The sequence below is a fragment of the Sceloporus occidentalis genome, unplaced genomic scaffold (assembly GCF_023333645.1).
Source record: "Sceloporus occidentalis isolate IW3139 unplaced genomic scaffold, rSceOcc1.0.p SCAF_164, whole genome shotgun sequence".
NCBI classification, from domain to species: Eukaryota; Metazoa; Chordata; class Lepidosauria; order Squamata; family Phrynosomatidae; genus Sceloporus; species Sceloporus occidentalis.
Window position 1 is genome coordinate 127,778 of NW_028317144.1, and position 16,156 is coordinate 143,933.

Here is a 16,156-nt window from a genome sequence, read left to right on the forward strand (position 1 = left end):
GCTGGTGTTATAGGTTTTTTTATTAAGCAACTTAATGCTTTCTGCAATGAATACGAAACAATTTTCGAAATATTGCAATGTGCTTCATGGATGAATTCTAACCATATCAGGCTGTGATGTAATTTACTCTTGTTTTACATATGGATGCACAATCTTCTTTCTTAGTAAATCTATGAAGTACTGTAGCTACAAAGAAACACGGCTATTTATGCATTTCTCCTTTGTTTTACAGATATATACACATTCAGAGAAAACTGTTTTCCCCAAGATTCAAAGGTTGACAGAAATTTGTTGATGGTTAAAGAAGGGGTACCGACATTGCTTTACAAAGGGTAGCCTAACAGCTGGATTTCAGAACAGCAATATTTTTGGAAAATTGGGTCACTATAAAACATGACATTTTGAGGCATGCAAACAAGTATCCAAGGAGACAAATTACTAGGTCACCATTCTAACAAGTCCTAGTGAGCAGGTGGGCCCTCAACCTGAGACAACTAAGGTATCCCTAAAATCCAGGTATTCAGTCTATGATTGTCATGTACCCCTTTGGTTGAGCCTCCAAGTACTGTGACCTCCAGGCAACTACACTCCAGAATCCAGAAGGGCTAATGGCAAATCTAAATCGAAGACTTCAGAACAGCAATGGTTTTGGAAAATTGAGCCACTATAAAGCATGACATTTTGAGGCATGCAAACAAGTATGCAAGGAGACAAATTACTAGGTAAATGTTCTAATAAGGAAGGCATCTAAGGTGTACCTGCTAAGGAGACACAACCTAATGAAGTCACCAAGGACAAAAATGGTTGGTGAAGCCAGAGGTAAGGCCCAGTCCCAATATTCCAAAACAGTAATGTGCTTGCCCTAACCAGACATTAAGTGAAAATAGAATGCCCCGGGAGGAACTTTTGCAGCAAAAATAGGTTTCTGAAGTTTGTCATGTGATATGTTACATCATGACATAAATTACACTTCATGGTATAAATAGACTCGTCACATGCACCAGCAAATATTGTTGTTTCAGCACCTCTGTTGGCATTGGTGTTAGTAAAAAGTTCCTAAGAAAAGGAGTAACATGTTGAAATATTCATGGTAAATCTCAAGGGAGGAACATCTCCATTATTTTTGCCCAGCTCTCCCAGAGACCTTTCCAATTAACATTGGGATATTTTATCCCATTTACCCTCCTTGGTACTCAAATCCTTCTTTTTGCCATAATGGGGGGAGAAGCTTCATTTGCTGAGATAATATAAATATATAAATGGCAGCTTTAGCTAGTACGTATATTATTTCATGTGCACTGTTATTAGCTGGCTCAAGTTTCATTGCCAGGGTGTAATTTAATAAGACCAAATATGCTATTGAGCCTATTATTGGATGGAACTGCCACCAATTAAAGTGTCTTTCCGGACAATAAAATCACATACAGCCACTTAGTGTATTATTGAATTTTAGCAAATTTTATACTAACATCACTAACCAACCATACGGAAAAAAGGAGCTAAATAGCAGCCTTATATTACAGTCATGATGGACATGGGTTTTTCATGCCGTGTGTAAGGGATTTGATGTGTAATCACTGGACTAGTACCTCTTATCTTGTAGATATAATGAGAAGCATGCTGTTTAATAGTATCAAAATTATATTATAAAGGAATGGCCTTTTTTATTTTTTTTTTACCCTTCGTGGCAGTGGCTGTGTTTGTGTTTAGCTGTAATATTTTTTTCTCATTTAGTGTATGCAAACATTTTTTTAATCATACAATCTAATTGACTATAAAATAACTTCAACTTGGGGTATTTTGACACTTTTTCACACACGGTATTCCATTTATGAATTAACCCTCAATAAGTATTTAACAACATCTACACAGTACAGTGATACCACCCATCCATAGCCTGTCGGGTTGTTTAGGGGCTACAAGGCCACATTTGGGAGGTGCGTATTTTTCAATGTGGAATTAACATCTAGTCATCCTCGACCCATGTGCTATTTGGGACATCTTTGAAGCTGGCCAATGCAACTTACTCCTGTCAAGCCAGGCTAGACTCCCCAGGCTATTTGAAATGTTGGTATTTTAACACTTTCCATGCACTAATTCTACCATAAGCCTTTGTAAAAGTTTTACCTGGATCAACATTACCTACGCTAAACCTAAATATTTGAGGATTAATTATCTATTTTAAACATAGGTTTATGCTTTTATTTGTTTTTTTAGTTTATTTAGTGGTAGCCAGAGAGGCATCAGAAACTTACAACCTACTTGTTGCAAAACACATAGGGGCCCTATTAATTCTTTATTTGGTAAATTTTAAAAACCCAGAGCAATTCTGCTGTATAGGTACTTTCACTGCATTCTATGGGTACTGAATTTTACACTATGTTCCCGACTGGCCCTATTTTTTCCTGAAGAAATATGGCTTTTACTCTGTTGTCAAGCATGCGGAACAAATTTTTCCATCAATAATTCTGTTTGATACAAAACCAATTTAATGTCTCTTCGTAAAAATGACAAATACAGCTAATAATGCTAGGACTTGGTAAATGCTGCTGAAAGCGTTTAGCTTGAGGCATTATCACAAATAGTGTTTTATGTTAATACCACCATGGGACATGCCCTAATGCCCACATCTCCCAGGATCCATTTCCTCTCTAATGTGGAGCTTATATATAGAGTTATTGTATTTCAATGATTTGTGTCTTCCTGAAAACATTGCAATTTAATCTAAGAAAGACAACTGTGCTATATCTATGCAGTGTTAAACAGATACTGCTGGACGATGAATGTACATGGAAATTGTTTAGCTAAGGGAATGTACACAACGCTAGAAAATGGATGCATTTATGTGGTAGAGCTGCCAAGAATTGTCTTCACAATATATGTTTATTCGATTTACACAGCAAAGGTTGTTTATAAATTGAAACAGAATTTGATTGATTTAGTCAATCTAGTCCTTTTCTATGTATTGTAAGACCTCAAAACGTATGTGGTCCTTGGCCTGGCTGGAACACTTGCTGAGCCATAAAGGGGGAACCTCCTGAAACATAAAGGGATCACTCAGCTATCACATGCATTAAAGAATATGATGGCTACAGTGTCCTTTTAATTCCTCCCAACAAGAAGGGGACACTTGTTGGTTGGAGTGGTTAGAGACATACCTTCAGGACAGGTATCTACTGAAATCTATGTACACAATGGGCTGGATTCAATACCAGAGATACATTTATCACAAAATAACAATCCCCCAGTGCTTACATATTGTAGATTGCAATGGAAAACAGTGATACACATTAACAAAAAGTATCTGTTTTTTTTAATTAAAACACGTAAATAATTTTGGAATGGTGTCCACTATTTGCCTTTATTGGCGATGGATGTCAAATAAGCACATGCTACATGTGAATACTGCAACTCCCATTTATATGCGCTTTATATTGACGTGTACGTGTACAATATTTGTATGCAAGGATACATTTTTCTATTAAGGTATTACAACACTGTTAGGTTTACTGAAAACCCGTAATGGACTGATTGCATTTAATTCCCTTTTCTCATTACATTAAAGCTGTGCAGTTCTGGATTAACCAAAGATGAAAGCCAAACGAGTGTAAATTAATCAATCTTAATCCCTTTCAGCAAAGAAGAGCTGCATATGTCCTATTTTTGGATGATAAAACAGAAAGTGAAGAACTAGCTTGTAAAAAAATCTGTCATCTCAATTTTACAAAAATCTGTTTTTAGTTCATTTATTATTAAAGGGGCAGTTAGCGTAAAAACAAATATAAATATAGTAACCTTGTTTTCCCTTTTTTCATTTCATTTCAGCGAGAAATACTACATTATGGTTCCCTGCTAGGTCTGAATATGATCAAACAGATTTTCTTCACATCAAAGTAGTTTTATTCACTGACATTAGGAGGGGGAGGGTAATAAGAAATCTAAAAATGTTTCTCTTGGAAAACGATAACACAAAGGGAAGGATGTGATTATTTATTTTGTACTTTGAAAATATATCATACAAATTTCAGGTATAATAGGCTTTCAAATGGAATATGGCTTCCTTATTGTGTACTTGTTTATTATTTGTAACCCTAATGTTTTATAAACTGCGCTCTGGCCAGATGGATCAAATCTGTAGTTTTAATCAGTATTTTTTTAACAAGATGACCAAGTAACAAAAATGATCTGCTTGAGGTGTAGGGATTATTTGGTTTGGATCCTGTCCTCTGCGTGAGCACAAATGTGGTTCACTTTATCATGGGTATCTGTCACGTACCTGGCTGCCGGTTCCTCCGGGTCCGCGGATCGGCAGCCGCCACGGAAAAGGGGGAGACCCCCCACTTCATCACAGCAGCATCAGCCGCCACGGAGAAGGGGGAGACAACCCGTCATGCCGCAGCAGCCTCAGCCGCCGCGGAGAAGGGGAAGACCCCCCGCCTCAACACAGCAGCCTCAACCGCCGCGGAGGAGAGGGAGACCTCCCGCCTCCGTGAGACAGCTTCTGCCGCCGCGAGGACGGGGAAGACCCCGCAACTCCACACGGCAGCCGCCGCCTACTGAAACCAGGTCCGGACCTACCGCGTGTACCCGTTCTTCAGCCGGTACTACCGCTCCTTTTAGGAATTTGCGATCTCGCCAATCCCAAGATGGCCGCAGACCGGAAGTGATGTAACGGCACTTTGAAAACTTGGCGGGAATACGCTAACTTCCTCTGCCTACTTAAGGGACTCAGAGACCTTCCAGCTTTGCCTTCTGATGGTCATACCTATCTTGTATAGTGTCTATTCCTCAGTAAGCGTTCCTGTGTGATTTCACGTTACCGACTCGGCTTGTTCCTGTTTCCCTGGCGTTTGACTCTGGCTTCCTCCACGACGATTCTGACTTCTGGCTTCCTGACCTCAGCTTACCCTGCAACGATCCTGACTTACGGTTTCCAGACCTCGGCTTGCTCCTCGGCTATTCTGCACTGGACTTATCTGTCTGTTGGACTTGCACGTGCTGTTCTACCTGACTACAGGTTCTATCTACGCTGTGCATGACAGTATCCAGATGTAAAGCATAGCAAATACACTATGCTTTCAGGATGATACCTATCCATAATAAATCGCCCTGCGGTGAACAATATTTAGCTTCATACAAGTTAACTAAAAAAGTCCTGAAACTCCAGCTGGTTCCAGCCCATTGGGACAAGATTGTCATCTCTGCCCTAAATAGGTTTACTGCTAGCGAGCTGGATCCCAGTTAAAGGCTAAAATATCCTAAAAGCACAATTCAGTTACGGGGGGGGGGGCGGGATAAAGTCACAGCCTCCAGTGTCCTCCTTGCCCCTGGGCTATTAGAGTGGATGAATCAAACTAGAAATGTAATGTCGATCACATAAGGAAAACTAAATTCCAAGCTCTCAGTTAAGCCTCCGACACTTTATTACCATTTCCGGCGTAAACTGTCCCAGTCAATAGCAAACTATATATACTATACTATGTACTATATAGAATATTTATATATATATATATACATATATATATATATATATACATATATATACACTATATATATTAATATATGTATTTATAACTATATACTATAGATATCATTTCTTTTTTGCACAGTTACCTACTTTGGAAAAAAAAATCAGTAAATTGAATTACCGTATTGGCCCGAATAGTGGGGGTGTGGCCTATATTTGGGGTTTAGCGCAGGGATGCTTATATGGTGGAGCCCCAGGGTGACATAACCTTCCGGTGCTTCACCATAGAAGCCCCGGCGGAAGTGCCGGCAATTGAGGTTGCCTACCCGTATCGTGCAGACTTTCACCGGCTGCGGCGATGCGCGTAGACAACCTCTGCTGCCGGCACTTCCACCGGTGCTTCTCTGTCATAGAAGCCCCGGCTGAAGTGCCGGCAGCAGAGGTTGTCTGTGTGGCCCTGGTAGCACTTCTAGGAAGCAGAGTGGGATATCAGGGAAGCAGAGTGGCACATCTAGGGGACATAAAGCATATCTGGGGGGCAGGTGGGCATTTCTAGGGGGCATAAAGCATATGTGGGGGTCAGAGTGGCATATCTGGGGGGACAGAGTGGCATATCAGGAGTTATAAAGCATATCTGGGGGGCAGAGTGGCATATCAGGGGGCAGAGGGGCATATCTGTAAGTAAGGTGCATTAGGAATTAAGGGGGGCTTAAAATGGCTATTGATGTTCTGTCTATATATAACATATGTTGCCAAACTGATAGATACCAAAAATATTAAAATACATGTATTCCTGTTCATTAGATAAAATACTGATTTACCATTCCACTAATGTATATTTTTTCTTTAAAAATATTTTTTCTCTTTAAAATAGCACCAAACTTACGGTAGGTATTGATTTGCGTTGCCTATACTGATAGCCATCAGATTTTTTGTACCTTTGTATTTTGAATTGGCGACCAGCTTTATTCAAGAAGGTTGCTGGTTGAAAAAAAATTACCGTAGCTAGCATTTGTAAAACCTGACTTTGCAAATTCCAATCCAAGTATAGGCACCGAGTCATTACAAATCATTGCAAAAGTGGTGGAGCTACAAAATAAATATAGGAAATGTAGAATTATGAAGACAATTTATTTACACCGAGTTTCGTTACTGGAAACATATATCATAACCGCCATCTCAGGGAAACTCATCATCCCAAGGACCCAATGGATAACAAGAGGTATCTGGTAATGGAGGAGCTGTTGTCTCAGCTTGCACAGTAAGGGCTGTAAAACTGAAGGTGGCAACTACATGAGATTCCACCGTCTGATGCTTTTCTGAGTTTCTTTCATAGCAATTTTACTCATAACCAGTAAGACATATGAAATAAGGTGGCATTTTCTGGACCTTTTATGTTTTTGTTTTGTTATACATTATCTTTCTATAAATGTGTTTTGGACAGGGTTGGATAGTGCTCATCGAGCATGTTCTCCACCTCCTGGGCTTTAGGCTGCTTTATTACTGCTTGGCTGGACTTGCCCTTGGCGTGAATGTCACCAGCCCTCCCTGGGTTCATGGGTGGATGCTATCGTGAGTATTTATTCTAATAAACCTTTACATAAGTTATGGTGGGTAAAAGGTGATGGAAACCCTTCCACTTAAATTTATAGAGGCAAAGGTGATAATTGTTAACCTTGTTTGCATGTGCCTACCCAGAATCCCTTGTGGTTGTGAAAGCACCATGAGATTTCTGAGGGAAAAACAAGCCTTCTGGCTTGTCTGGTGTGTGTAGATGGGTGTTTAATAATACTTCTATTTACCCCTTCTAATAAACCTGATACAGATTAACCTGCCATTGTCCTTATGATGGACTCCCTCTCAAAACTAGTGACTACTTAAAAAGGTTTTTTTTTCACCCAAACAATGCAATAATTAATATTAACTTGGAAATGTTGCATCCAATGCACATATACTTTTTAACATTACTATACAACCCTATTAAGAAGTGCTTATCATTTTGTTTGAGGTTCTCTGCATGAATTTGCTAATTAGCTGGGGCCCCATGATTGAGACTCAAAGTACATTTGCAAAACCCCTCTGTATACTAAGGCTCTGTAACCGCAGTAAGCGCTCACCAGTGATCAGTAAATTACTGCCATCTGAAGTGAAATACTCCAGAGGTCAGCATCATTGGAGGGCATACAATTAATATCTGTAAAAACTTTAAAAAAATATAATATAATATATATCTCACGATAATGGTAAAAACCCTCCTTAAGCTAATGCCTGTTTTGCAGAGAATGAGCCCACATTATTTGAACCACTTTCCTTGGTAAGCCATTCCAGAGCTTTGCTGTAAAGAATACCTTTTTCTGTTTCAGATGAAACGGCTGATCTTTTTTTTGAATTTGCTCAGTCCGTGGGATGAACAGTTTTACAGAAAAGACCTTTACTGACCTTTCATATATTTGAACATAGTTATGAGATCGCCTCAGTGGTGATTTTTTTCCATGGTAAATAAACCCAGTTTGACCAAATGTTAATCACCAGGCTGGTCATCTGGAAAACTGGTCAAATGTCCAGCGATACCGCACACCTAGCTTAATGCCACTCCAAGGGCAGATTTGATTTTCCAGTGTGTGGCTGGATATGCACCGCCGCAAGCTGTCAGAGTGTAAGAGCATAGATTGTGGCCGTGTATCTAGCCGGTGCCCAATGCCATTAAAGTACCAGAGCCGCGTTTCTTCCCCCAAGGTGAGGTCTAACCAGTGTGTAGTAATTCCATTGGTTGTTTTGAGGAGGCAGTACTCAGTACCTACCAGCAGGTGGCACTACAACAAGGGACAGGTAGCATCTGGCGGTATAGACACGGTATAGACACGGTATAGACACGGTATAGACACGGTATAGACATATGAACTGAAGCTTATCCAGCTAGTAGTCATGTAGTTAAACTAGAAATGTTGAAAACACTTATAAACGCTGCATGCTAAGAGTTGTTTATTTATGGTGCCCAACACTACGTACAATTCTAGCATAGTCAATGAATTCTACATTTTGCTAGTCATGTAGACTTCATGGGTATTTGTCTTTAAATGGCTGCAAAACCCTAAATCTGAAAGGTTAATCCTCATTTTTACCTGACTACAGCTTTTTACCTTTAAGCATTAGCCAGTTATACTGCCCAGGCCCAGACTGGCCATCCGGCGCTGGACAAATGCCCAGCGGGCCACTAGACAACAGCGCCACACACTCACCTGATCTGCCGCTCCAGCCGTAGATCGCATTGCGCAGTGTGCGGCCAGAGGCTGTATATGCCCAGCTGCATGCTATGTGAACATAAAACTGTAGCGCACAGTCGCACATACCAAACCGCACATACATGACCAGGCAGTCGCTGGCTTTAAAGTACAAGGTCTCTCCCACCATCACCGGTCCGGCCCCGACACTACCCCAGCTGATGGATAGATTAAATAAACTAAGCTTTTTTGTGTACAAGTGGGTCCTTTATAGCATCTCTCTACTGATTTTTGTAAATAACACTACGTTTAGACAAACATATTTGTTACCACATCACTGACTTATGTTGATCAGAATTGACACAGTAGGGCAGAAATGTATTTACCTTCTGCACTGCCCCTTAAGCCTTATCTAGGGCAGGACCCCCAGCCTCCCCTCTGCGTCTTCCTCGGATTAAAAGGTGTGCTGTGTCTTTAAGACACATGGGGGCCCGGATATGATGTCATAACCCCTGCACAGTCTCCATAGTGTAAATGGGCCTGTTAGAAGGACCCAAGATCAGCGTTGTAACTGTCCCATTGAGCAGCGGGACCATGGGGGGCCTGATCTCCCAAGAGGGCGATCTGACCCTGTTTGGCCTAGGCCTGGGCCAGAATACATCACTGCTGTGGGGTCTATTACCCTAAGGAAGAGATGGCACTTTTCTTTAAGAAGAGCCAAGACTGGCAAGTTTATCCAGCAAGAGGGGTTGAGCAGGCCCTGTATAATGTAAATTTCAATGTGTAAGGAGAATTCAAAGAAATCTTGCTGATTTAACAATACATTATTCAGGGCCAGTCAAGCTCCTGAGACGCAGCAGAAGCTCACTGGTGTTGGTTCTTCAAGTCGTTAAAACCACAAACGGTCCTACCAACTCCCCCTTTAGTAAATAAACCCCTGTTTGCTCCATAGTACAACAGGGTATAAATGCCAATCTCATAGGTACACTTTCACATACACAGAAAACACTGGCAGATCGCACGCCATATGACATCGTCACCCTTAACAAAGATGTCTCAGACTGAAGAGTCAGCTAGGACCATTTCTACATGCCTTGCCCGTGTTTCTAGTATGATGCATGTCACCATCATATGTTTAGTATACTGCCATGGATTCAAACATCGCTTTGACACACATGTTCCATTTTTTGTATTTTCTGTATTCCCTAATGTCTTGGATATGCTGATTTTTATTGTGTGTCCTCTAAACAATTGCTTCAATGTATTGCAAGCCGCTGCCAGTTCTATTCATACATGGAATGGGGCTTCCTATCATTAAATGACAGGCTTGGAGCCATGCCTACCCCTCAGTGACCCATCCATCACGGACAACAATGGGTATGCTTCACTATACAGCTAATAATGAACATAAAGTCCTATTAACTCAACATTCAACACAAAGGTAACCGCTTGTAACGCTGAAATGGAAGTTATGCAGGTCAGTGGTCCTTAAACAGTTAAGATGAAATCACTCGACGTTACCTGCAGGGTGATTAATGACAGCGTATTTTTATTATTAGGCTGCAGCTGCCACATCTAGTTACATTTCCCCTGAACCGATGTGATTTATTCTGTATATAATAAACTGTTATTTCTACTGAATTCCCATTGAGTGGTTCTAGAAATTCTCGATATTTAATCTACCAAAAGTGTTACAACTAACGCAAAAAAAAAAGCAACATTGTACTCATATGGGGCGTATTTACTCGTTCTAAATCAGCTTCTATTTTGTAATTTATAAAGGTGAGTCATTAAGTACCTAATTATTAGTGATCAGGCTAGAGGTGCCAATTACCCTTATAGTATCCTTCACTGAACGGACTGCCTCCATCTAAACAGCTGATCCCCGGGACATCGCTGCTCGGATTAAGCTCGGTGTTTCAGCTGGGTTTAGGATACAATATTTTTTGAAACATAGACTCTGACGGCAGATAAGAACCATCTAGTCTGCCCATTGCTCCGGCTTAATCAGTCCTTGATCTTATCTTATCATTCCTCTAAAGCTTCTTCTGGGAGGCTGTTCCACTTATCTACCATCATCTCATCAAACCCTGTTACGTTACATTACAACGTTTCTCCTCCTCTGAAATAAACTCCCCTCCTGTACTTTGTTAAATCCCTTTGAATATTGAAAGGTTTCTATCACATCTCCTCTCTCTCTCTTCTCCGGGGACTATTAACGCAATCTGTAACGGAGAATAACATCGCAAGGATGGAGTGAGTAGAAGCTGCAGAGCAAAAGTAGGGGAGAGGTGGGCTGTGAGCAGGAAGCAGGGCACGGGGTGGGGAGGAGGCATGGGGGCAGGAGGAGGAGATCAGGGGGCTGAATAAGGAAAGATGAGAAGGAGTTTAGCTATTAAACTGGAAGGGGGAGGTGAGAGGGAAGCAGCCAGCATCACCGCTTAGCTTTTATTAGTGGGACTTGCTCTGGAGAGGGAAGCTGCAGCCCGGGACCCTTCCATCACATTGTGTTCTGCGGACGGTGTAGGAATTGTGTCTGCCTGATCTCTTTGTCTGCTTCCTGGGGGGGATGATGGAGCATGCCTTCCCTTCCTACAGCAGCCGGAGCCCTGTCTGGGATGAGATGGTGGGTATCACTGGTGCCACAGACCCAGAGCCTTGGGGGGTTATTGGCGATAGCGCAGGGGGTGCTGTGCTGGGCTATACCCAGAAGGAATGCCGGGAATACCGGATAGAGTCCCACCGCTGTCTGGGTCGGATTTTTGTAACTTTACGTTTCCCTGTGTGCCCTTTGTAGTTACTCGTAGTACGTTGCATTGAGCACCTGGGACGGTGACCGTGGGGGGTACAGCATCCAGATAAGGCGCTTATTGTTTTGGTGGCGGATAAATTCCAATTAAGATCCTCGTTTGACAGGATGGGGCTTGTGAGACGCTTAATTGTGACCCTGAGCAATAATCCGCAGGGGGCTGATCTACTACATGCTGAAAAAAAGCCTCAGATTTGTATGCGTTTGTTAATGGTCTCTCCCCTTGTTGCATTGCAAAGGTTAGGTCTCTAGAAACGCAGAATATGACGTCCCAGAAGAACCATTCGGCCCATTTAGTCTACCCGTTCTCCCCCGATACGAAGATCTCGTCTTAGATTCGGGATAGCCTCACGCCTGCCTGTCCCAAGCATGTTTAAATCCCCTCACTGTAAAACCTCTACCAACTCTGTTGGGAGGCTGTTCCACTTATCTACTACTCTCTCAGTAAAATAACATTTCTTTGCATCCAAGCGCTGTACTTTTTGAATTGATTTATTGTATTACGTTGGCATAGCCCAGTGATACTAAACCTTAGGAGTATACTGAATGGGTAGTACGACAAGCCCCGGCCGGCATCATCTCCAGCCAGCTATAAGCTATTGTATGTAGAGAGTGCCAGGAGTCCGGGAAGGGCTGTCCTCATTCCGGCCTCGGAGATTGTGACACTTAGTATATGTTTAATTACCGTGGCCTCAGTAACCTGCGCGTGCAGAGCACATTCTTCTGGTGCGAAGTGCATGATTTCTTTTATGGGACCTGCTATGTAACGTATTGCTTCCATTAAAGAAATACCATGCCGACAATCTAGCTGCTTTTCAGGACGACCTGGCAAGGGTTAGATAAAAAGTACATCAAGGTAGATTCAGGTGATCTTGGGGCATCGGCGTGCAAATGGGTACCGTACACTTTTACAGCGCTGAGTGACGGCCGAGATTACCTTTTATTGTAGAAAATCCGCCCTGCTTTTAGCGTGTCTGGTTCCAGGAGGCCGTTTAACACGCTGGCCTGAGACTCGGTGCATTAACCATCCGGTAATTACACGCGGGCTGTTAGGAAACGGCTGTGAGCGTGTTACTTAGGGCAGATCTCTTAATGGATAACGTTTAAAGCCAGCTCCCTGCGTCCGAGTCGTAAATGTTTGTCATAGGTGATCAGTTTATTTCCTGGATTATATATATATATAATATAAATTATATGAGAAGCGGTGATTGTGGAATGTAAGGATCAGGATCAATAAACGGACTAGGTTTATAAACCTTCTGGAGCAAAATGCAGTGTCGTTGCCATGGAAACCAACGGAATGTTGCTGTATGTCCCACATTTAAAACTTTGCGAACGGAATTCCTGGGTTATAAATGTAGCTCAGTGTTTATCGGTGATAAATACGTTGTACGTCGGGTACAGGGGATGCAGTAGCTGCATATTGTGGTAACGCGTCAATAACAGTCATCGCTGTGGAAATGATGCCTTTGCCATCTGTTAACCTGTAGTTACCGGGGAATTCACAGGTTGTATTTGTGGGGTTACAGCATGGTCTAATAATAGGAGAATTTACTGTCTTAACATCTTGGTCACCCCGCGTCAGAATGTGGGTGAAATGGAGTAGGTACGTCAAAGAAAAATGAGAAGCAGAAAGGGCAAGGAGCAAATTTCGGCAATCGGAGACTTCCGATTAATAAACGTATATTACATCAGAATGTATTCGACAAGAGACCTCAGTAAATCAACCATACGAGAGAGTGTGTGTCCGCAGTCTTAAAAAGAAACCCTCTTATCTGGATTGACACATAATCCAAACTTCCTCGCTCTTGGCTTTGTACATTATGAAAGCCCTGCACCCCGTCACTGGGTCAAAGACAAGTCACAAGAAGGTCTCAGGACTGTTGGCGGCCCCATGTGATCACTAATTGGCAGGGATATAGTTCTGCATTCACTACAGTAGAGATTTTTATGAAAGATATCCAATTTATTAGTTATATAAACAGTCTCCGATGTGTATTACATCGTTATGATGGGGTTTGGGAACCTTGTACAGATTCTAGAAGGATGCTTTACCTTGGACTTGGCTATTAGAACCCTTCCCCCATCGCAAAGACCACCTCAGTCCGTTAAACAGGAATCTTTCTGTTTAGAGCACAAATGTATAAAACCCTGTTACGAGAAATGAAGGCATGTATTGTTGGAGATACTATTGGGAATTAACTTTTGCAACGTGACAAATAATAAGTATGTCTCCATTTTTGGGTGCGGCAAACAATTACGTGCTCGCTACATTCTTGTCCTGGAGGCGATTGTAAATGTGCCGACACAAATTGGTTCTTGTGTTTATCATAACATTTAGGAAATATAGCTAGAATATAGTCCAGTGCATTTTACACTGGGGATCCATGTGCCATTTGTTTAAGTCAGTAGGGATGTAGATTTGGTGTGTTGTGTTGGTTTATTATATTTCATGTTATAAAATGTTCTTTATTTACTAAGACAATTCAGTTGCTACACAGAGGCTGTACTGAGATCTGCCGAGCTGATGCTGTTGATTTCAGTGGAGTTTGAGGTCCCCGTTGAGTTTAAATGAACTCTGCAGGATAAACGTCACATTTGGTATGGTCCATGCTGTGATTACCTATGACGATTAAGAATAAGTTGATTTCCGTGAAACCTTGAGGCGTGGAGTATACGGATTTGTAAGGGATTATGGTATGTGTGAGAATTCAGACTTGGGTGTGTATTCATCAACTCATTAGATTTAGAGTGGATGTCTCGGTCATGATGAGATTCAGAGGGCACGACTAATTTACTATTCCCCAAGCAGATCTGACCTGTTCTGGATTGAGACTCTGGGGCTGAAATTGCTGAACACATTTAATGCTTTCTGCGTTAAATTGTCACCCTTGATTTGAAGCACTCTTTGATGCTTTATAGTAGTATCTAGACTCTGTATATGCACAGAAAGTAATCAGATTGCTACAAAAGGGTCCCCATAATCTTTTAAAAATATTAATTTGATCATCTAAACAAACTGAAGCTACGTACAGCAGGGTAGTGCTTTACAAGTCTAGTCTGCAGCATGTGAAATGTATATTTGTACAAGAAAGTTGTTAAAATGGTGTTCTGTTTTCCTAAATAGTGATTTCTGGAGACTGATAAACTTAAAGGCTATTTTTGGGCCAACTTTTCTGTTTGCTTACCTTACTCACGTTAATTCATGCACATAGTAGTGATATACCTACACGTGGATAATGTAATAAATCACTAATTTGGTTGTCTTGTTGGCTAGCTTTATACTAATGCAAAAACAAAAAAAGAAACCTAAAAATTCCTTGTAACCTGATTGACAAGTGCAAACAGTATTTAAAAAAAAAATAAAAAAAAAAAAAAAAAGTTTTGACTTCCCAAACAAATTAAGCCGACAAAAGAAAACGGTACGATAGAAGTCTGCTGCCCACACTGATCGTTGTTTGCCGGACATTGTTTATGAAATTCTCGTCTGTAGACAATGACAGAGTGCTTAGCAGGGCTTGCAATGCAAACAAGTGTGGAGTTTGGTCTATGGCAAGTAATACGGTCATTCATTTATGAAGACAGTGCTCAGAAAAACATAGAATTAGAAATAGATATATTTTGCAACATGGGTACGCGACCCACAATTTAAACGCTCTTAATCCCCAGAGATCCTGGCTGTGAAATTCGATTTCAAATTTGTTCAAAGCACTATAAAGTATTTTGGGGTGGTGGTGGTGGTGGGGGGGGGTCTTTAACTATCACTACTCTTTAATGCATTTGATGCTCGCTTTTCGGGTGTTTACGGTGAATGAAGGAATCTATATTTTCCTTTACTAGCCTATCTGCGTTTCAGACAATATTTCTGAGAAACGATACTTGATTGCTGACCCAGCAGCAGCATCCTCAATGCTTTGCACTGAACCAGATTATAAAACGGGGTGCATTCCCTTATGCAGCGGAAATCCAATCTGGGACTAAACGTCCCAAACCCGAAAGACTATAATATTGCAGTGCTTCTGCACTATGCGATTGATTGGATTCATACTGGCAGCAAGTATACAGATAATTATTGGGATCAGGCGGTTGGTGTTGACTTCTCTCACCCAGTCCTGCTGCAGATGCCCATAGACCAATTGCCGGAACAAGTTACTTCTAATTCCCTGCCCGCCACCACAATAAAAGCTTGGAAAACTATCTTTACAGCTTAATTGGTGCTTTTTGGCTTTTCCACCATGTTTGGCACACCCATCTTTTTAAAATAGTGCGGTGGCTATTCATATACAGTTTGGTCAATGACAATTGACACCCCTACTCAATCATACCACCGCCATGGTTTGTCATTGCCAAATATCCTGTACCCTTGGCATTGTCCACCTTTTATGTGGACCCATAGCTCAGGTTAAACCATTTACCACCAGGGATTGGGACAACCCGTTAGATGCTATAAGCCGTGGGGATGGGGAGTCTGACGTACTCCATGGCTGGCCTTTGTCATATGTTGCAAATACATTAGCTGCCACATCTGAATACTTCTTGATACGGTATATGTGACAAATTAAATCCTACCAGTAGCCCTCTATAAAGATCTATATCGCTCAGAATAACCCATTATATCTACAACTCACCACTGTGACTCTTTTATAATGGACCATTTGG

General features: G+C 41.5%; 1 protein-coding gene across 1 annotated transcript in view; it reads right to left on the minus strand.

The window, feature by feature from the left end:
- LOC149279479 (von Willebrand factor A domain-containing protein 8-like) overlaps positions 1–8,878 on the minus strand; it is a gene marked incomplete at its 3' end in the record, with an annotated part of 134,341 nt that extends 125,463 nt beyond the window's left edge. The window contains exon 1 of the mRNA XM_089501115.1: positions 8,707–8,878. Coding sequence (XP_089357241.1) covers positions 8,707–8,878 — 172 coding nt within the window. The remainder of the gene's footprint in view (positions 1–8,706) is intronic.
- Between the last annotated feature and the right edge of the window lie 7,278 nt (positions 8,879–16,156).